At 35.7% G+C, this 21860-nt stretch overlaps 2 protein-coding genes across 2 annotated transcripts; both read right to left on the bottom strand.

The window, feature by feature from the left end:
- Positions 1 to 6974: 6974 nt before the first annotated feature.
- LOC18445236 (uncharacterized) lies at positions 6975 to 9722 on the bottom strand. Its single transcript, XM_006855377.4, has 3 exons — positions 8963 to 9722; positions 8753 to 8862; positions 6975 to 7398 (listed from the first exon to the last, which is right to left on the bottom strand). The coding sequence occupies exons 1-3, from the start codon at positions 9477 to 9479 to the stop codon at positions 7354 to 7356; spliced, it is 672 nt and encodes a 223-aa protein (XP_006855439.1). The 5' UTR covers positions 9480 to 9722; the 3' UTR covers positions 6975 to 7353.
- Positions 9723 to 11177: 1455 nt separating this feature from the next.
- Positions 11178 to 12306, bottom strand: LOC18445235 (aspartic proteinase CDR1). The gene has a single exon (XM_006855376.2). The coding sequence runs from the start codon at positions 12295 to 12297 to the stop codon at positions 11248 to 11250; it is 1050 nt and encodes a 349-aa protein (XP_006855438.2). The 5' UTR covers positions 12298 to 12306; the 3' UTR covers positions 11178 to 11247.
- Positions 12307 to 21860: the final 9554 nt, after the last annotated feature.

Raw genomic sequence — 21860 nt, 5'->3', positions numbered from 1 at the left:
GTAGACTTTAGTTGGGGGCACAAATGATGCTACCACCACGACCCCAAACTTATTTTCAACTCTCTTGGACTTTAAGTGCGGTTAATGACATAACCTCGCCTTGATCCAAATTCAAATCCAACGGCTAGAGGTGATTATGGCTTCTTTAAAACAAAAAACAAACCATCTACTTATATTTTCATCGACCTAAATCAAGTATATGCCAGACACAGTAAATGCGTAAATCATGGGTATTCGTTATACGTATAACTTCAATACGAATAAGCAATAATCAATTATACTAAGCTTCGTTCCTTTGATTTTAGAAGGAAGACTACATACTTTTGATTTTTCTTGAAGTATTTTTCTTTACTTTAACCCAATTACAAACATCCTTTACTTTTTGTTTACCTTATTATTAAGTTTATAATCATATATTATGTTCAAGGTTTTATAAAATAGATCATTGACCTGGATTGCGCATCCAGATTTTTAATTGGTTTTGGTGGTCCGGTCTACAAACCAATCATTAAATTAAAAATTCAAAAAAAAAAAAGTGGGGCTAGTTCTGACTAGTTCTCGAGAAATGGTGTGTCCTGGGTGGAATCGGCTAGTTCTTGATATTTTGAGAGAACCAGTTAGTCCCCAACAATTCCCAATCCAAATCGTTCGATTTTTATCCGGATCCGTATTTTTTGAACATTATGATGATCATTCCTGGTTAAAAGGCAACTCAAACGCCTTGAACACGCGTTCAACTAACCCCAAAAGCCATAGGGGGAATTTCTTTTGTCTAAAAGTTTTCATTGCTCATTCGGAAAATCAATTTCGAATAAACAAAGATAATGAGGTTCCGGCTTAGACCATCAATCTCACTGACAATCATATATGGTCAGAAAAGCACAAAGCACTTCTTCTTTTTTCTTCTAATGGTTCAAGTGGAGTAAAGATCAAGAGGGACCTAGCGACAATTATCTCCGGTAATTTGAATTTATGTTGATTTTATCTGATAAAGTGAATTTACCACAATAGTATCGACCTCCATGATATTTTCCTGATAATAACTTTTGACGATATTTTAAAGACTAAATTTTGAGAAAAAGGAAACCTCAAATAATATATCCCTTTCTAATTAGTAACATAATTACCTAAAAGTAACAAAAATATGTCATTTCGTTATTTTTGAATGCTCAACTTTTGAAAAACTTAAATACAACTCATAATTGAAAGTCTTAAAACTAATCGTCGTTGCCTAAAATATATCTTAAAAAAAAAACTTTAAATCTATCATCGAAGTTTTATTTTTTGAAGGAGGTGTAGAACTTACTAAAATTTTCATTTTAGTATCTAAATAGGGTCAGATTTTAAGGACTTGACTAATTAAGGAATTTTATAGTTTCCCATGACAAAGCGTATAATATAACTTCCATAATTATTTTTTCGATAAATGTCTCTTATCAAATTAAGGGATTGTCCATAAACATGCTATTTATCTTTATTACAAGGAGGCCATAACTATTCCTACTCATTAGATATCAAATTAGATGGCTAGGGGTGAATCACAAAGTCCAAGAATTATGTTTTTTGGAGTTTTGTGTTTATTTAAAGACACTCTTACAAGTATCCATTTTGAAATTTAAAAGACAAAAATTATTGTGACCTCATTGTCATCATCATCATAGCATTTTTTCAATTAATTGGGGTTGACTATATAAATTCTGGTCTGCCATTCTACTTTATTAAGGGTCATAAGCTTGGGAAGGTATAAGTTCCTATATCTTTTATAATTATTTCCAACTATGTCCTTTTGGGCATCCCTCTTGTCTTTTTTTAGCTTTTAATTTGAACTAACTCGCACCTGCTACCCAACCGGTGTTGTACTGGGTTTGCACCACACATGACTCTCCCACCTAAGTTTACTCTCTCTCATCTTATAGCCTATTAGTACCCCACTTAAAATTTTCCAATTGTAACGTCTGTGTACAAAAGTAAATGATCTCTTTCTATACAATCCCTTAAATTAAAGCTAAGCAATTCTGCATTACTTCTGATTTGAACCATTTGAAACATGGGTTTCACTTTTAGCTTGTGTATGCTTCCACTTGCATCGTCTCAAGCACAAGTTGACAAGTAGGAGAATATAATAATAATACTAATGCTGAATAGGTAGAGTCGATGATGACAAATCCCATTGGATGTATTGTCTTAAAGGGGACAAACGTCGTGAAGCTCAAATTCAACGAACACGGAAAATAGGAGCCCTGTTCTGGCTACCAAAATTTGGAATCCAACCCAAAAGGAGAGAAACAACTAAATTTGGTTGAATTATCATTTAAAACTCAAGATTCAGTGGGTCGTAGTGTGGGATTTTGTCTTGGTGGCTTGTTATATGGGGAGAAGTCACCAAGGGTTTGAACCAAGTTTAAAAAGTTGTCGTTCAGGTTAGAGGAAGTGGCTGATCCAGATCGGGTTCAGGATTAGCCTGATACTTTCTTAGAATCACGAATTGACGCTTTTTATCTTACTTGCTTCTGCATGTGCGTTTTGTTTGTTTGCTTGACTTAAATTAATTGAATCAAATGACCTAAATACCTCATTTTGACTTGGTTACAAACCCACACATTAAGTGGTTTTTCATTAAAAAAGTACTTGGAACTTCAACAAGTGTGGGAATCTAGGGTATTTGGAACATGTGACTTACAACCATCTAAAATACCCAATGCTTACTAGCCCATAGTTCCAAACTATGAACATGATCTTTTTAATGGAAAATAAGATTCTTGGTTTGGAACCCAAAAAACAAGGGTATTTGAGTTATTTAATTTAAGTGGCTTTAGTGATTGAGCAAGAACTAAGCCATGAAATGAGAGTATCAGAAAATCAATTCGGTTTTATACCGAAGAGATCAACAACTGATGTTATTTTTCTACTTAACCAACTGATTGAGAAGTTTAGAGCGAAGGGAAAAGATCTCCACATAGTCTTTATTGATATAGAGAGTATTCATGATAGAGTGCCTAGAGATTTGATTTGGTGCGTATTGATAAATAATGCAAAAGGAGTCCAGAAAATTAAATATAGTATTCTTTCAATCTTTAACAATAAAAAATTCAACAATTATGGAGGGAAAAATATGGCGGTAAATCAAGCCATAGAAAAGAAGAAGCTATCTTTTTTCATTTACAAACAAATTCTATACAAAGATATTCCAATCCAAGCCTTTCTACATAAATTTTCCTTTTTATACAAAAAAAATAAAACCCTAAAGAAGGAAAAACTACTAAACATAATTTTCTCTCTCCCCCTGACGTATCTCTTTCTCCCGCACATCTCTCTCTCATCTCAAGTCAATCTCTCTCTAGATCATTCAAACCCAATAACTTCCATCCTATGAATGTAGAGCCCATTTCCCTCACATTATCTACTTTCCTCCCATGGGCCCGTATTATATCCATCATCCCATCGACCTTTATCATATCCATCATCCCATAAAATATTTCTTTAAATATTTTAACTCCCCTAGATCATCGTTTCTAAAAAAAATCTCTACTGCCACCTCTAACCCACTTTCCCATAGAATAAAACACTAACTAAATCAAGAAATTAGGCTCCAGGTGACTTTCCTATAGGAATAAAAAACTAACTAATCAAGAAGATCTATATTAATCCTACACAAAGGGGAATATTGTAAAATGATTACCCAAGCCATAATAATAAATAAAAACCATGTTTTAACCCCTCACACTACCAATCCCTCAAATTTAACCCAACAATCATAAAAATAAAAGACAATAAAAATAAATAAATAATGGGATGGGATTTGAATAAGAAAAGAAAGGAGTCTCGAGATACATACGAGTGAGCACTAACTAGTATACAAACAACTAGTGAAAAAACTAGTGATTTTAGTGACTATAGGTCTACATTAGGGGTCAGCATTGAGCCCATACCTCTTTGTCTTAATTATGGACAACTTAACTAAGCACCTACAAGATGATGTATTGTAGTGCATGTTGCTAGCAAATGGCATAGTTTTGATTGATGAGACCTGAAACAATGTCAACACAAAGTTAGAACTTTAGAGGGATGTTCAAGAATCTAATAGTTTTCAAATTAAAACTTTCAATATCTTGAGTCGATGAACCAAGAAAATAGAGAGATTGAAGAAGATATCACTCATAGAGCGTGGGTGAAGTGGAGATGTACAATTGTAATTTATTATGATTGCCGCATACCAATGAAGCTGAAGGGCGATATCTATAGGACAACTGTGAGACCGATTTTATTTGAGAGGGCGGAATGCTGTACTGTCAATAAATAATATACTTATAGAATGAATGTAATTGAGATGAGGATATTGAGATGGATGCATGAAAGGACAAAAAGGGATAGAATTTAAAATGAATACATTAAGGAGAATTTAGGTATAGCACCAACAAGTAATAAGATGAGAGAAAGTAGACTTAGTGGGCTGGCAATATGTAGTGCAGACCCATGACAACTTAGGAGGTGCGAGTTAGTTCAAGTGGAAGGTTAAAAGAAGGCAAGGGGCAGGCCCAAAAGAATATTGTTAGAAGTAGTGAGAAAATATGGAGACTTATGAACTTAGTTAGGGGTCATACCCTGTTTAAGTTCATAAGTCTCTGTAAGTTTAAGGGATTTAAGTGGGTCAAACTAATCCAGATTTTCAAACTTAGAAGTAGGTAGTTTGGGCATAATAATAAAATTTGATAAGGTACCTAAGTGAAAATGTTTTAGAAAAATAACAACTTTGTTGCTAAATTGGTTGCTTTGACCACCTCATTGAATTTTGAGAAAATTACAAAGAACTCGAAGACCACACTTTCTATGCAACTTATCCCCAACCTAAGTTTTTCTCTCACTTTTCTCCAAAAAAAATAGTTTCTATCCATATACCCCCCAAAGAAAAAAGTTTATTTTTTTAGAGGAAAATGCCTTTCATGTACACAGAAATCAATTTGGTCAGATTTGATGCCGACTTTCGGAGCTCATTGTCGGCGCAAACCACCATAGTGCCGGAGCACATGATCCACTATCGGAGCGCACATACACAGTGCTAGAGTACTGTGACTCTAGATTACACTACTGGAGCAAACTTACACAGTGTCAGGGCGCATGATCCACTGTCGGAGCACACATAGACAGTGTTGGAGCGTTGTGACTCCAGAGCGTTGCACTGCCGGAGTGCACTTACACAGTGCTGGAGCTCATCATCTATTGTCGGAGTTCACATACATGGTGCCGGCGCGTATCATCTACTGCCGGAGCGCTGTGACTCCAGATTCTACTATCAGAGAGTGCTTACATAGTGTCAGAGCGCATGATCCACTGCCAGAGCGTACATAGATAGTGTCGGAGCTTTGCTTACATAGTGTCAGAGCGCATGATCCACTGCCAGAGCGTACATAGATAGTGTCGGAGCTTTGTGACTCTAGAGTGTTGCACTGCCGGAGCATACTTACATAGTGCCAAAGTGAACATCTATTGCCGGAGCGCACACACACCGTGTCGGAGCGTTGTGACTCTAGATTCCACTGTTGGAGTGCACTTACATAGTGCCGAAGCGAATGATCCACTGCCAAAGCGCACATAGACTGTGCTAGAGTACTGTGACTCCAGAGTGTTGCACTGCCAGAGCGCACTTACACAGAGGAGAGAGAGGCTTGGGTAACGTAAAAGTAAGGGAGGGTAGTTTAGGAATTTTTTATTTATTTTTTATTTGGTTGGGGGGTATTTGCATAGAAAGTGCATTTTTGGAAAAAAAAAGTGAGAGAAGAAGTTAGGTCGGGGATAAATTGCATAAAAAGTGTAGTCTTGGGGTTTTTTTAGCATTTGCCGCTAAATTTTTGAGGCTGCATTACCATTGTATTAATAATTTTCCCAAATCTTTATCAAAATATGACAGTTTAATGATCATTGAAAAATAATGGATGAAATAGACTCCATAATGGTAACAACCAGAGTTCCATTTTTATTTAGTTAACATATTCAAGAAAAACATTAAATAACACCAGCTTTTTTTTTAAAGATATCAAGGAGTTTTTATTGCCCATCTTTGTCAAATTTCAAATAAGGAACATCTAGGCTGAATCACCGATATATTTATATATAAACGTCAAAATGGCGCATATCTCACCATTATTTTGATTATATAAACAACATCTCATATCAAGCATGTATCTGAGCCGGCGAGCTCCAATCTACTGAACACTGTTCCTGTATCCAGTATTTTAGGCATTCAGCGTTTTCTTGAACGGTGCCATATATAGACACTTGACGGTTTGTTTTAAAACCCCCATGATTTCTGATCTGGATTTTTTGGACATTGGTCGGAATTGATCCGGTTCCGAGATTGTATGGGTCCCAACTAGATTCCCATTAAAATGCCCGTTATATTTGTTTTTATTTTTTTATTTTTTAAGTTTTTCTAATTTTTTTTTTAGGCCTCCTCTAATTTCCACACCATAAACCCACCTAATTCTTTGTTTATTTTATTTTATTTATTTTTAATATTTTTTAGATAATTGATTTAGCTTTATACTATTGAAGTAAGACACACCTTAAAAACCGTTTAATTGATCATTTAGACCTCGAGATGTATGCACATGAGATAAAAAAGAATTTTTGAGTCCTAAAAATAGTGCATATTGTAAGAAACCATCTAGACCGTCCATTTCAAATACTTTTAGATCTGTTCGATTCTGTACCATCGTTAATATTGTAAACTTCATTTTAACTATGGATAAATTAGATTTTCAAGCCACTATAAGGTATTTGACATTAAAATTACATCTTCAGACAAAATTTAGAGGTGCACGTTCTACAATATAAAGATATATAAACTCCACCCTTTATTAATGTATTAATAATAATTGGGAACCAAAATTTTAATTAGTAATTGCAATTAAAAGACAATTTTTTTACCGCAGTTTCTACTTTATCACAAAATTTAGAGGTGCACGTTCTACAATATAAAGATAAACTCCACCCTTTAATAATGTATCAATAATAATTGGGAACCAAAATTTTAATTAGTAATTACAATTAAAAGACAATTTTTTACCGCAGTTTCTACTTTATCACTAATAAGTAGTCTTAAAACTTTTAAACAATTTATACACCAGTGCTGCAAATAATCTATTACAAATAATGAGCAGTGAAGCCAGGCATAAAGCATACAAGGCCGTTTTATTAGACATTGAAATGGTTCCTACTTCATTGTCTAAAACCCTAGCAAACAAGTTGAAAAGCTCGCCCATGAAAGGATTTAATCTAGTGGAACATGAGCAGCACATATCATCCATGGCCATGGCCGCGATCTCTTCCATCTCCTCCTCCTGCTCCTAGTTTGTTTTAATCTTTAACTTCATCTGGCACCGACGATTTCACAGACGGCGCCTGCACAAAGTCATTACGATGAAAAGCAAACATAATGCGAACATGTATTCACATTTAGTATTCTATCGATTTATCAAGGTCGATTGATGGATATCGAAGAACAATGTCGATTTAGTATTCTCTCACTTTAGCAAGTGAGAATTCTGATAGAAAGAACTTAGAAAGAACTAAGAACTAAATACTGTACATGAATACTAACATTCAAGAGAAGGGAGGGAAGAAACACATCCCACATAAAGAATTTTGGAAAAACTACAAATAACCTCTAGACTTTCTATGCAAGATACCTCCAACCAAATTTTTTTTCTCACTTTTTACCTCAAAATATATTGTCTTAACAAATATCCCCCAACCCCCCAAACTACCCTCCCTTACTTTTACCTACAGTTCTCTCTCATCTTTCCCATGAAAAGGCGATTCCGCACTGACAAAGAACGGTTTGGCAATAGGCCCATGCAGTCTGGTAACATGCCAAAGTATAGTCTGGCAATGTCAAAGAGCTGTCCGGCACTTTTTTTAGTTTAATGGGGTCCGGCAATGTCAAATAGTGGTCTGGCAGCCCACGTAAGCCCACATAAATATCCGGTTAAAATTAAATTTTTGTGTAAAAAAAAAAAGTATTTTTGTCAAAAAAGAATGTACTATTTTTACTTGAGGGGTATTTGCTAGAAAAATATATTTTGGGGGAAAAAGTGTGAAATGAAGTTTGGTTGGGGGTAACTTGCATAGAAAGTCTAGTCTTGGGAGTCATTTGTACTTTTCCAAAGAATTTGTGTATGTTGGATATAGAAAAGGGCATGCTTTTTATGCTTCCCCTACAACATAGAAGTTCTATCCTCCCTTTTATCCAACCCTCCATTTTGAAAGGAGGGATAAGAATCACATTGTCACGTCTTTACACTATTTTATTTTTAAATTTTTTTCTATAAAATATTTTGACGCCAAATTTTGGACGTCCATTCCTCTGTTAAACTCGTACCGGAAAAAAAAAGGGAAAAAACTTTCAATAAAATAAAATGACCAAAATACCCTTGAAAGTTTCAGGGGTATTTTGGCCATTATTTTTTATCAAAAAATTATTGTTAGTATTTTTTTATAGGTGCACCCCAATGAGAAGATGGCATGTATCAAGTTTCATATTCAGAAAAATGGTATTAAAAAAACTAAAAATAAAAAACTTTGAGACGTTGGATCTAAGATCAAACGGTAAGTGACTCTCTTGATCAAAATTAGACGGCTGGATGTTAGGGGGAGGATAGAACTTCCATGCCGTAGGGGAAGTATAGAAACCTTACCCCATAGAAAAATTATAGTTATGGACTTATTTTTGAAAGATCTAAGAACAAAATGATACCTCATTTGATTTTGTTTCAATAACAGTCTCCTTCATGCCTTCAACAGGAATCTCCACATTGACCTTGACAACAAGTATAGTCTCTTTTAGATCCGCAAATTCCTTGTCACCTACATTTTCAATTCATATGTCCAAACAGTTTAAAGCCTTCCAAATTCATTTACCATTAAAACGCAATTTATTTCAAAGGAAATAGAAGGAAACAAATACCTGGGTCTTGGCTATTGGAGAATGCATCTCCTCCTGCACCCCTATCCTTGGGTTCATATCGTGGAGAGTAGAATTCATGCCCTTCGACCACACCTACAACATTTTCCTCATCTTTCCGTGACGAAAAATATTTATCCGGCGAATCCCTGCTAACTAACCTCGCCGAATCCTTCGCACGATTCTTTAGTCTGCCATCCTCTTTACTACCATTCTCCAGACCACTCTTCTCATTCGTGCCATCGTTGTTTTCCTGCACGTTTTCAACTGCTATGTCCTTGACTTCACCCAAAATAGCCGAGTTTCTGTCCCCTAAGGATGCGGTTTCTGCATTTACCTCAGCACCTTCTGGTTTCTCTAAATCGGTCGTGGAATGTTCTTGATCTTTCTCACTGCCATAACCAGCATGGGGAAGGGCTGCGAGGCGCTTGGATTGGGATCCTTGGGTGTCATTGCGGAGGAGACGTCGGCTCACAGTGCAGTTTGCGGCAATTTCTTGCTTCGATCCGCCGCATCCCATTGGTGAGAGAGAGAGAGTGGAGGGATTAAAGACCGAGGAAACTGAACCAGGATTGTTCCAAGTATAAGAGAGCGAAAGAAAGAGAGAGAAATGAAGTTCAGAGCTTTGAGATGAACACTGGTCTTTAAGAGAAGGAAATTCAAGATCAGTAAAAGGAAGAAGAAGGGGAATTTGTTGTTGTCCCTTGTCGTGAGTTCCCTACATTAGGGTCCGCAAAGTGAGGAATTTAGCGTGTGAAGGGTTGGCTACATAGGGGCGCCACCGCTTAAAAGCGTGACCAGGATAACTAATTTTGTGGACCTTTTCTAAGTGCCACATCATCAAAATTCAATGGAAAAAAAGTTTATATATATAGTCGAGGCTCTAAACAATCAAATTAGAATCCACCTAAAAAATTTTACTGAGCGAAGTTTTCGAAGCCAAATATCCTCAAATTGATAATCTCGACATCAAGATGTATTGACATGAGAAAAAATAGATTTCAAATTTTGAAAATAATGCATCTTGTAATGCATTTTTGGACAGTCGATTTTCAAGATTATCAAGTTTTTATAGATATGCTTGATCTACAAACTTTAATTTTTATAATTAAAGATAAAAATATATTATAAGGCTATCACAAATATTTTAGTATTAAAACCACATTTCTCGACACTATTTGAAGATGCACTTTACTTTGATATTTTAATATTCCAGTTAATTTAGGTTTTTACAAAGATGACTCATGGTGAAACCATTGAAGGAGCTTACTTTGATTGTTTAATATTCCAGTTATTTAGGTTTTTACAAAAATAACTCATAGTGAGACCATTCAAGGAGCTCTGATTCAGTGCGTCCGTGTTTGGCACTAGAACAAGTGCCCTGGGCATGGGCATGACAAATAGAGTTTCACCATTACATAGTAAGAGGATAGAGAGAATGAGAGAGTCATTGAAGGGGGAGACATCGATGATATTGTTTTGAATTTTTCTATTTATCGCTAGCATCTACGAATCCTCTCTTTCTTTTCTTTTCTTTCCTCTTCTCTCTTTCTTTTTTTATTTTATTTTATTTTAATTTATATATTTTAAGGTAGGTTAGTGGGGGGAGAGATTCCGTACATGTAATAAGAATGAAACTCAAGACATTTTATTGTGGCATTTGCAATGCTGACGTATGCCTTGAGTTCATTCCTAGAAGGCCACATTAAAAGGTAGAAGAGTTCATGATTCTTAGGGAGTATAGTGTCCATTTGATTTCTTGCATGAAAACCTATTTAGAAGTAATCTCTTCATCTAAAGCTTAAAAAATAATATATCAAAAGGACACAATTTTTATGAGTCCATGTAGAAAAGAGTCACCTCTTAAAAATCCATTTTTGAGAAGGATTTTTGAATTTATTTTTTAAGGACATGTAATCTCTAATATGGAGATCATAAATATGAAAAATAAATAAAATTTGAAAATTAGAAACAATAATTCTATAAAGAAAATATTTGGACCGTTAAGTTCAATTGTTTTTTACGTCCATCTTTAAAGATGGGTGCTTTACACCTTGGGACTGCATATTGTAGAAATGCGGTCCAGCCCACATGAAACAATTTTCCATATCAAAATCGCATGTATGTCTAAGAAAAATAATGTCCCTTGATTAAATAGAGGCCATCAAATTTTTTTGGTACTATCTATTTCAGCATCAGTCAACAAAAGAAAGCGATAGAAGTTTTATTCCCAGAATCCATAATCACAAAGCAAATGAAAGAGGCCCCGCCTCTAAGAATTCAAAACCTTAAACGGCATTGCAATTCGCAGGAGCAAAAGATAACTTCTCCATCCCCAAGTCATACTCCACGATCATGTTACGTTGAGCTAGGTTACCAAAGACTGACAAAGAATTAGATGCTGCAATGGCCACACAAACCTGCCCTTTTTGAATCTCCAAAAACAAATTGTCAGGGCCTAGTTTCCAGTCTGCATTGCCGGAAAATTGGAATGTAACTTCCGGAACACCGGTGAGATCGCCAGGTGAATTCACTGTGTAGCATAGCTCAAGTGTTTGAAATGGGATGTCTGCTTTCGGTAGTGTAATGGCTTCTCGCAATTTTCCGACCACCTTATCGTATGCAACTTGGGCTAGGAGAATCATTGTGGTGCCGGAATCTATAATGAAGCCTTTACCAGAAACTGTAGGATCAAATGTTCCCGGTGGGATGCCAACACTAGTAGATCCGACCATCACATCTTTGAGATCCAAAATGTGGAAAGTCGGGTTATTCGGCAACCGGAAAATTGGGGTAGACTTGGCAGTAGCAGCTGGAACCTCGGCATGTGCACCAAAATTTAACATGCTTGTGCCACTTGATGCAAGGCAATAGGAGAATTTGTTGTTTACAGAGCTACCCAATTGGCTAATAAGGGAGAGGGGCCCGCCCCCGAGCCCTACAATCCCAGCACCTCCATTATGGGACATAGTATTTTGATGCCCACATCCAAAGCCAATTCCCTGAATTGAGGTTGATTCACCAGTACCCATTCCAATCCTGGGACTGATACTGGTAATATCACTAGTGTTGGTCATTGCACTGGTTTTAGTCTCTTCAAAAGTGAAGGTTTCAGAGGAGAATGTGCCAATGGTGCTCGAACCGTCCTCATAAGTGGCCTTGTAAGAGCATCCTGCGTCGCAATGGGTGTTCGTGCCTTTGCACAGCGGAGACGAGCACTCAAGTTTTTGGTATGTCGACGACTTGGTGGGATCGAAAATTGGAGCACTCTGCCGAAAGCATTGGGGGCAGGGTAGGCACTGCATCCACACGACATCACTCCCAGTGTCCATGATCATTTGGTATTTCAAAACTGGAGTCCCAATCCCAACAGTCATAAGATACTCTGGGGGCATACTCGTGACAGTCGATCGAAGCTTCGATGGTGAAGATCTCCTCGAAAGGGATTTTCCTGTTAGAATCGAGTGGAAATGGTTGAGGCGTCCAAATGAGCCGTCGATCGCGAGCATGGCTCGATCATACTTAGTTGCATTTGGGGAATAAAATGGAAGGGAGTTACGATGGATAAGTTTTAGTCGGAATCCGGTGGTGTATCCGGCGAAAGATGGTTGAGAAAGTGAAGAGATGGAGAACATACACAGTAGAAGAGCAGAGGGGGTGGCCATTAGTAAGTCCATGATAAATTAGGTTGAGGTAGACTAATGGCAATGTAAATAATTGTTTTGCGAGATGGACGACACTAATATATAAAATTAAATTTGGACACTTCCTATTTTTAATAGGGCACGAGTGATTGGCGTATAGAAAAAATTATTTTGTAATTTGGACACTTTCAATTCTTAATAGATGCACAATTTTCCGGATTGTCATTCGCTATAGGGAAAAGTTTCCCTACTGTAAAGAAGATATATACAGTTCGGCAATGAATTTGGATACTTTCTATTCTTAATAGGACGCGAGCGATTAGGGTATAGAAAAAATTAGTTTGTAACTTGGGCACTTCCAATTTTTAATAGATGCCCAATTTTCAGGATTGTCATTAGCTATAGGGAAAGGTTTATTTTCTCTATTGTAAAGAAGATATATATAGTTCGGCAATCCAGCCGTTCAATTTTAGATCAAACAAGCTATTGATCGTTTGATTTGGATCCGACTCCTCATAAGAGTATTTTATTTTTAGTTTTTATTCTATAAATTATATAAATATAAAATATGGCATTTTTAGCTTTTATTATATAAATTATATAAATATAAAATATGGCACGTGCCATCATCTCAATGAGGCATAACTAAAAAAATAAAAAGCAAATATTTTCAATAAAACAAAATGACCAAAATACCCCTAGAACTGTAGGGATATTTTGTTCATTTTATTTTATCGAGATTTTTTTTTATATACATTTTTTGCCAGTGAGATTTTAAGAGAGGAGTGGATGTCCCAAATTTGATATTATAATATTTTAAAAAATATTAAAAGTAAAACATTGTAGAGATGTAACATTGTACTTTGGTATCTAGCTCAGCCTTTCAATCAGATCTGACGTTTAGATAAGAGGAAGTATATAACTGCTATACTTTCGGCCGTTCATTCAGATCTAATAGCTAGATAAGAGGAAATATATAACTACTATACATTAGGGGAACCGTTCATTCAGATCTAATAGCTCGATAAGAGGAAATATATAACTACTATACATTAGGGGAAGTATAGAAAAATTGCCCCTAACACCTTCAAATGGAGATATGACGCGCCAAACATACCTCAAAATACAAGTTCAAATTTAGGATTCAGGCAATATGGGAGGCCTAAAATAGATTCCTCAATGACGATTAGAGCAAATTAAATTATAAAACCAGAATTAGAGATATGGCGTGCCAAATATAACCTAAAGTACATGTTTCAAATTTGGAATTTTAACCTAACTTGAGCATATTACTACAGTCACGGATATGAGGTGCACATAGTCTCCAAACGCTATTCAAAACCATCCATAAATATCACAAAACGGTAGAAACTGGAATAGTATGCTCCTTCACATGTGGAAAATGGCTGCCCCGAAAGTCCTTACTCTCCTACTGTATATTCATTCCACCTCTCTGTTGCTAACAGTCGATGGATTATGGCTAAAGCTCACCCATCGAGACTCCCCTAGCTCCCCATATTATGACCCCAACACCATCGACTATGAGTGCGTGAGGCTCGCTATGCGCCACTAAACATTTTGATATAATAGAACATAAACTCAGTGGGTGTATGGTCGTGTGTGAACCATACTAAGAAATGATGTTTGCTGATATCGAACTGAGCTTGACGAGCTAAGCTAGTCGGTTGGAAAAAATATATCTTACCTGGGCATAGAAAACTATCAGATAAGGGTTATAATAGGTCATCCATTGATGATCTCGGAGTATGCTCGGATGAGTGAACTGATGGACTGTGTGATCTTTGTGTGTGATGGTGGCCTTCAGAGATGGGGGCCAAAGCCTTATCTGCGAGCAATCACACGGCATGCATATATCATAGTCGGTTCGGAAAAGAGAATCACCTTTTAGGGTGAAGCTTATGCATTTGCGAGAAATACCCCTATGCACTATAGGAGTTGTGGTTGCATCAGGTCTAGGTGACATTAGTGTGTCTCTAGGTGAGAACCTACAATCCATAAACTGGGATTATGCTTCGGTCAGACTTTGGTGACCTATTAATGAATCATTGCATGGACTGTGGGTCATGAAAAATACTGAGTTGGTTTGATAAAGCAAGTGTGGACTGTAGTCCACAGTTGAAGATGGAATGCCCCAACATTTATCTATTTAATTCCTAGACTATATGGATTATTTTTCCATTTAATGAATTTAATTATATTTATTTTAATGATATTTAATTTTTAGAATTATTATTTGAATTTTTCTAGATTTTTGGATATTTTATTTATCAAATTTGGATTTATAAAATTAGAGATATTGATTTTAGATTGATTTAATTCTTCATATTGGATTTTATGAATTTTTAAAAATCATAAATTTTTTTAATTAATTTATTTTTGCATGGGAGGCCCAATAGGCATATGGGCCCACCATTGTAATGTGGGTGGGGCCCATGAGTGCCACCTAGGGTGGCACACTCTATTCTAAGGAGCTTTCCAATTTTGTTGGATAAAGCTTGAAGACAAAGGTTTGTGATGTTTTGGAAAGCTTTTAGGAAGCTCTGAATGGATTTTTGGAAAGCATAAGAAGGCTTGTGCATTATTTTTGGTATCACAATATTATATTTGGAACTATTTTATTTAATTTCTATTGATGGGAAAATGGTTTAGAAAAGGGGAATACATGTTCTAGAACCTTTCATAATGTTGATGACCCATTTATGGAATGGAGGGCTCAAATCACTCACCCCACAAGTCACCCAAGATCAATAGTTTATATTTAATTTCACAAGAAGAAGCAAGTCAAGAAAAACCCTAAAAAAGCATAATATTGTTCAAACACTATAAAAGGGGATTGACCCGTATCTATATATCTACACCTTATCTCTTACACTTAATTTCTATCTATCTCTCTCTCATCCCACAAAGGTGGCACGTCCGTCTTAGAATATCTTTCTCTCTTAAGAAAGTTTTTCTCTCTCCTTTAAAAGACCCAAATGAGCATGCCCCACTCTCTCATTTTTGATATTTCTCTCATGGTGGTTCTCTCAGCTCTCTCATGATCTCTTATTTCTTATTGGGGTTTTAGATTATAGGGTTGTGGTAGTAAAGAGAAGCCTCTCTCAAACTAGGTTGCTAAGGGCTTCACCTAATGATTTGAAATTTATAATAAAAGAGTTTATTGTTTCATTAGAGGGTTTGGCCTAAACTTGCTTTCTCGATTGAGATTGAAGGTTGATTGTTGATCCCGCACTATCAGATAGTGGTGATTCGGTGTGGGGTTTAACAAGCTCGGTTGAGATAATCTTTGGCAATCTCTTTTTGTTTCTTGTCATATTTAATTATATTGTCTTTATATTATCAAGCATAATAATTGTGGTTATTTTTTTTGTTTAACGAAAACTGCTTTAATGGCATCAAGGTTTTTAAAATCTTAGATTTGCTAATTTTATTTTCTTAGATGCAAGAGTTATTGTAAGTTGTTAAGATATTAGATTTACTAGTTTTATTTTCTCTGAACCAAGAGTTATTATAATAAGACTACTTGAAAATGATCTTTGCCGAAAGAAAAAAAAAATGGGTGAAAAAAAAAAAACTAAAAAATATCACAGTAGTATTTCTTTCAACCACTTCGTATGGGTCCTATCTGATAAACCCCCTTCTGCGGAACCACCTCCATCCAAACTCCAAACGATGGTTTCGAAATATCGTATGATTATGGACACTAGTAGCGACATCACATGGGCACAGTGGAAGCCATGCACAAATTGTTATGAGCAAAGCGATCCGATTTTTTACGTTGCCAATTCATCGACATATGACACACTCGACTGCGTGAGACTCTTATGCAAGATGGTTAACTTGGATTGTGTCGGACAATGCACTTACTCAGTCAATTACCGTGATGGTTCAACTTCTAATAGTGTCTTTTCCATGGAAACCTTTTCTTTCGAAGATAGAGATTCGCATGTCGGTACCAGTACTGATGCTGGTACTTCCACTAACTCTACAACAAACGATGGTATCTTAATAGGTCTTTCCCTGAGATAGCGTTTGGTTGTGGTCATAATAACCATAGGTTCCACGATGTCGGGGCAAAGATGGTGGAGCTGGGCGGCGGCCTTGCCTCCTTCTTCCAAGGCTTTTATTCTGGCTACAAATTCTCGTACTACCTTGCCGTGTGGGTGAAACCAGCACATTGTATTTTGGGGAACACCCTGAGATCCTTGGCGTTGTCTTCGTGTCGACTCCCATTATACAGTTTGAGTTGGTCCCAACGTTCCACTTCTTGAATCTGCAGGGCATTAGCGTTGACGACATGCGACCTTCGATCCCAAGGACCTGCATCGTATCTCTTCATTGACTCCGGCACCTCCCTCACTTACCTGCCCACCGTCGTGCGTGTACGATCTGATAGTCGGAGCCCTTTGGGATCAGGTCAAGCTTCAAGAGACTCCCCATCCCAGAGGAACTCTGAAACTCTGCTTCTATGTAAGATCAGATGAAGATTTTGATAAAATTCTTGATATTAAAAGACGACTGGTCTATGATGCCTGAGACTCTGTTTATTAAGGTGGCTGAGGAGGTAATGTGCATTGGAATTAAGGCTGATGATGTGTACTTCGTGCTTGGAAGTTGGGCTCAGCGTCACATGTTCATTGAGTACGACACAGAATGCATTGCTTTTTCTCTTGAGTAGAAATAAACGATGGAAAATATGTTTATTTGAGTTTGTTTCGGAATTATTTGAGTTTGTTTCTCAATAACCTTAGGACTGTGAAGAAGAGATCCATGTTTATTGATAAGTAATTACGTCGGGCCTCGCAGGGAAAATACAAAATGCTCTGTTTATAGCCCAAATTACAAGGAAGATCAATCAATGAGCAATTTTTTTCTTTCAAAATTACCTTTTTGTCCGAGGATGCCAACCTTGGACCGCATCCTGGTGGAATGAGAATAATGCAGTTTGAGGTTGGCATCCTTGGATTGCTTGGAGCTTCATTTGCGGTCCAAGACCGGCATCCTCGGACCGCCTTGTGAACTTCATTTCTGGTTTGAGCATGCCAACCTCGGACCTCCTCCTAGTGAAACATGAATAACGCGGTCTGCGGTTGGCATTTTCAAACCGCTTGGAACTTTATTTGCAGTCCGAGGTTAGCATCTTCGGACCACTTGGAACTTCATTCCGGTATGAGAATGCCATTCTCGGACCGCCTAAAAATTACTTTTTATTTAACCTTATCTTTTTACATTCCTAAACTAGCTCTCCTAATTTAACCTTATCTATTTATACTCCTAAACGAACCCTATCCAATTGATCAATATGCACAAGATAAATTCGATAAATTCATGCCCCCCTAATTATCCCTGCGCACCTTATTGCTGAAGAGATAAACAAAAAAATAATTAAAAATTAAAATACCCCTAATATTATTTGCATCATTTTCTCCAGGTTGGGAGAAGCTTGACCTCGAGTTTAAAAGTTGATGATGAAGTCCCACCATGAGCTCAAAAAGATTGATGCTTACAACTGTGTTTCAAGAGTAATTGTTGAATACGAGCTTGACCTGATTATTCCTAACCCGGAATGGGTCTAGCTCCAAAAAAACACCAAGTTCAACCGATAAACACACTTGACCATGAAATTTTGGGAGATAGATTTTAATGTCAAAATCTCGTGGTTGTTCTATAGGACATGGTTGATCTGGCTTCTCTATAGAACACGGCGGATCTAGCTTATTAATTTTTTCTTCACGAAGAAGATTGTTCTTCTTCACTAGGAAGATTGTTCTCCAACCGCTGTATTTCTTCTTCACGAGGAAGATTGTTCTCCAACCGCTGCATCTCTTGTTTCTTCTCATGTATTTTAGTTCGAACATCCTCTAGGATATTAGAAAACTTTTCTATAGCTCGTTCTCAACAATCCCAAGCCTATTCCCAATGATCATCCATAGCAGATCTAACTTGCTTTGATCTGACTTGATCTATGTAGATCTAACTTATCTTGATTTAACTTGCTTTGATCTGACTTGATCTCTGTAGATCTAACTTATCTTGATATAACTTACTCTGAAGTAAATTGAGAAAATAAAGCCAAAAAAAAATAAAAATGAAAGAATATTGCAAAGGAATTCACCCCAAGGTTGAGAGAATATACCCTCTCTCAAAATCTAAGAGGGAATCCATCCCAAAATATTATCTTCACGAAGCCAAATTTTATTAACTCATCCACCTTTTTTACAATGAATGAAACCTCCTTTTAAATAGACTAAAAAATAAGATAAATATTAATAAGAAAAACTCTCTCTACACTTTTTCTATTTTATCTTTTCTTCCCTATTTTCTCTCTCTTCCCTTAATCTCACTTACCATCCCTTTTTATCCAAAGCCTAAAAACTACTTTTTATTTAACCTTATCCTTCTACATTCCTTATCAATTTATACTCCTAAACTAACTTTATCCTTTTACATTCCTTATCAATTTAAATAAAAACTACTTTTTATTTAACCTTATCTATTTATACTCCTAAACTTACTGAATTCAATTGATCAATATGTACAAGATAAATTCGATAAATTCATGCCCACCTAATTATCCCTGCACACCCTATTTTTGAAAAGATAAACAAAAAAATAAATAAAAATTAAAATAACCCCAATATTATTTGCATCATCCGTGAAGCAAATCCAACCAATTTGGAAAAAATCAATAGATTCTTTTGAGAATGATTCATCATTCCTGAACGCAGCATACAAATCTCGATTGTACTATGCTCTCAAAGGGTTCTTGTTCCCCTTTCTCTCTCTGTTGTACTGTGCTCTCCAAATGTGCTGGTTCCTTTCTTCCTTACAGATGAATGGCAAGTGTGGAGGCATTTACTGACCTCAAAAGTAAGCTGAAGTACTTATGGATGGGGATCATTAGAAAAAGGAAAAACCAGTGTTTAAAAAAACGCCGAGTCGAACCGAACTCGACTCGGGAATCACTATGGATGGATCAAATCGGCGAAAAAAACGGGAATCGTCCGGTTCTAGAGAGAGAACCGGACGATTCTGTACAGTGACTCGCCGATTCATTGTACGGAAATCGGTGAGTTCGTACGGTTTTTTTTTTTTTTTTTTGTTTTTTTTGTTTTTGTTTTTGTTTTTGTAATTCATGATAGATTTTTTTGTAATACTTGATCGATTTTTTTGTAATCCATGATCGAATTGTTTTTTTTTTTTTGTAATCCATGATCGACTTTTTTTTTTTTTTTTTTGTAACCCATGATCGAATTTTTTGTAATCCATGATCGAAATGTTTTTTTTTTTTTCTTGTAATCCATGATCGAATTTTTTTTTTTTTTTGTAACCCATGATAGAATTTTTTGTAATCCATGATCGAATGTTTTGTAATACATGATCGAAATGTTTGCTTTTTTTTTGTAATCCATGATCGAAATGTTTGTTTTTTTTTTGTAATCCATGATCGAATTTTTTGTTTTTTGCTTTTTTTGTAACCCATGATAGAGTTTTTTGTAATCCATGATTGAATTTTTTGTAATCCATGATCGAATTGTTTTTTTCTTTTTTTGTAATCCACGATTGAATTTTTTGTTTTTTTTTGTTTATTTTTTTTTTATAATCCATGATCGAATTTTATGTAATCCATGATCCATGATCGAATTTTTTGTAATCCATGATTGAATTTTTTGAAAATTTGTGATTTTTTTTTTTAATCCATGATCGAATTTTTTTTTGTAATCCATGATAGAATTTTTGAAAATTTGTGATTTTTTTTTTAATCCATGATCAAATTTTTTTTTGTAATCCATGATAGAATTTTTTGAAAATTTGTGATTTTTTTTTTTAATCCAAGATCGATTTTTTTGAAAATTTGTTATTTTTTTTTTAATTCATATTATTCAAAGAGAAAATGAGAGAGATGATGATTCTGAGGCCACCCTATCGCAGCCATGTTATTCACATATCGAGTCCCAACAACAACAGTGTAGGGATGAGCACGACAGTGCAGGTGAGCATGAAGGATGGACAATCTTCGGGGATTTTATATTGGGAACACAACAAAACACTAACACTCAGGGATTTGGGAATAGTCAGACGCCTACTAATATCGATGATTCGTTTTTAGATCGAATCAATGAATTGTTAAACGAATTCAATCAATGGCACCAGCGTGACCAAGAAGAACAATAACGTCTTCTATCATTTTATTTTTAGATCATATGTTACTAATTTTATGCTTTATTGTAGTCCATGTATGTTGATATACTTATTCCATGATAATTATATGTTTATCCTTTTGTGTGATGTAAATTAAATGCTGAATGACGGTTCATGCAGGGAAAGAACATATCAATATTCGCATATTCATTCAAAAACATGAAAATTCTTAATGGAGTACCCTCATTTCTTATTGAATTCCTAAAAAACAATATTTATAATGAATTTTAATAATTTTTTCGGATTTTTTTTAAGTTTTATTCTGACCGATTCACCCGATTCCCGATTCGGATCGCCGATTAGCTGATCCGGATCGGTTTTTTGGAAGCCCGATCAGGGTCACCGATCCGTTTTTTAAACCATTGCTCTAAACAATCAAATTAGAGCCCACTTAAAATTTTTTACTAAAAAAGATTGTTTTGATGCTCAAATGTCCACAAATTGATCATCTCGACATCAAGATCTATGGACATGAGAAAAAAATGGATTTCAAGTTTTGGAAATAGTGCATCTTGTAACGCATTTTTGAACGGTCAATTTTCAAGTTTTCATAGATTTGCTGGATCTACACTATTTTTGAAGCTTTAAATTTTATAATTAAAGATACAAATATATTTTAAGACTATCACAAAGATTTTCAGTATTGAAATCACTCAGTATTGAAATCACATTTCTCGACACTGTTTGAAAGTGTGCTTCACTTTGATTGTTTAGAGCCTCGGTTCTATACAAACCAGATTCAAATATTCAATGAACATGGCATGTTTTGATTACCCTATCTTTCTCTCAATGAAATTTACTTCATTCTCTAGGCTAGGAAAAGGGAAATTTAAGTTTACGTTGAATGTGAGGGAAAGTCAATCCCACCGTATTGCGTTATTCTTCATTGTTAATTTCAGATTTTTTACTCTTATATTTATTGGATTTATAGGCCTATTCTAACTTTAACCTTTTGTGTTTTTGAATGATTGTTAAGGTTGTGTTATCACATGATTATAAGTTTGTAACCATTAGAACAAAACCTCATATTCACA

Source organism: Amborella trichopoda, chromosome 2, assembly GCF_054954075.1.
Source record: "Amborella trichopoda isolate Santa Cruz 75 chromosome 2, AtrichopodaSantaCruz75HAP2 v2.0, whole genome shotgun sequence".
In the NCBI taxonomy this organism is placed as follows: domain Eukaryota; kingdom Viridiplantae; phylum Streptophyta; class Magnoliopsida; order Amborellales; family Amborellaceae; genus Amborella; species Amborella trichopoda.
The sequence above is the reverse complement of the archived record's forward strand: the minus strand, read 5'-3'. Positions and strand labels throughout refer to the sequence as shown.

What these genes read in the sequence shown, in the direction of transcription:
- LOC18445236 (XM_006855377.4), bottom strand. Translation starts at nt 9,479, where the DNA reads ATGGGATGCGGCGGATCGAAGCAAGAAATTGCCGCAAACTGCACTGTG. An exon ending in CTCCAATAGCCAAGACCCAG is followed by an intron (nt 8,863 to 8,962) that starts GTATTTGTTTCC and finishes TTGAAAATGTAG; the next exon opens with GTGACAAGGAATTTGCGGAT. An exon ending in TTGAAACAAAATCAAATGAG is followed by an intron (nt 7,399 to 8,752) that starts GTATCATTTTGT and finishes GACTTTGTGCAG; the next exon opens with GCGCCGTCTGTGAAATCGTC.
- LOC18445235 (XM_006855376.2), bottom strand. Translation starts at nt 12,297, where the DNA reads ATGATCATGGACACTGGGAGTGATGTCGTGTGGATGCAGTGCCTACCC.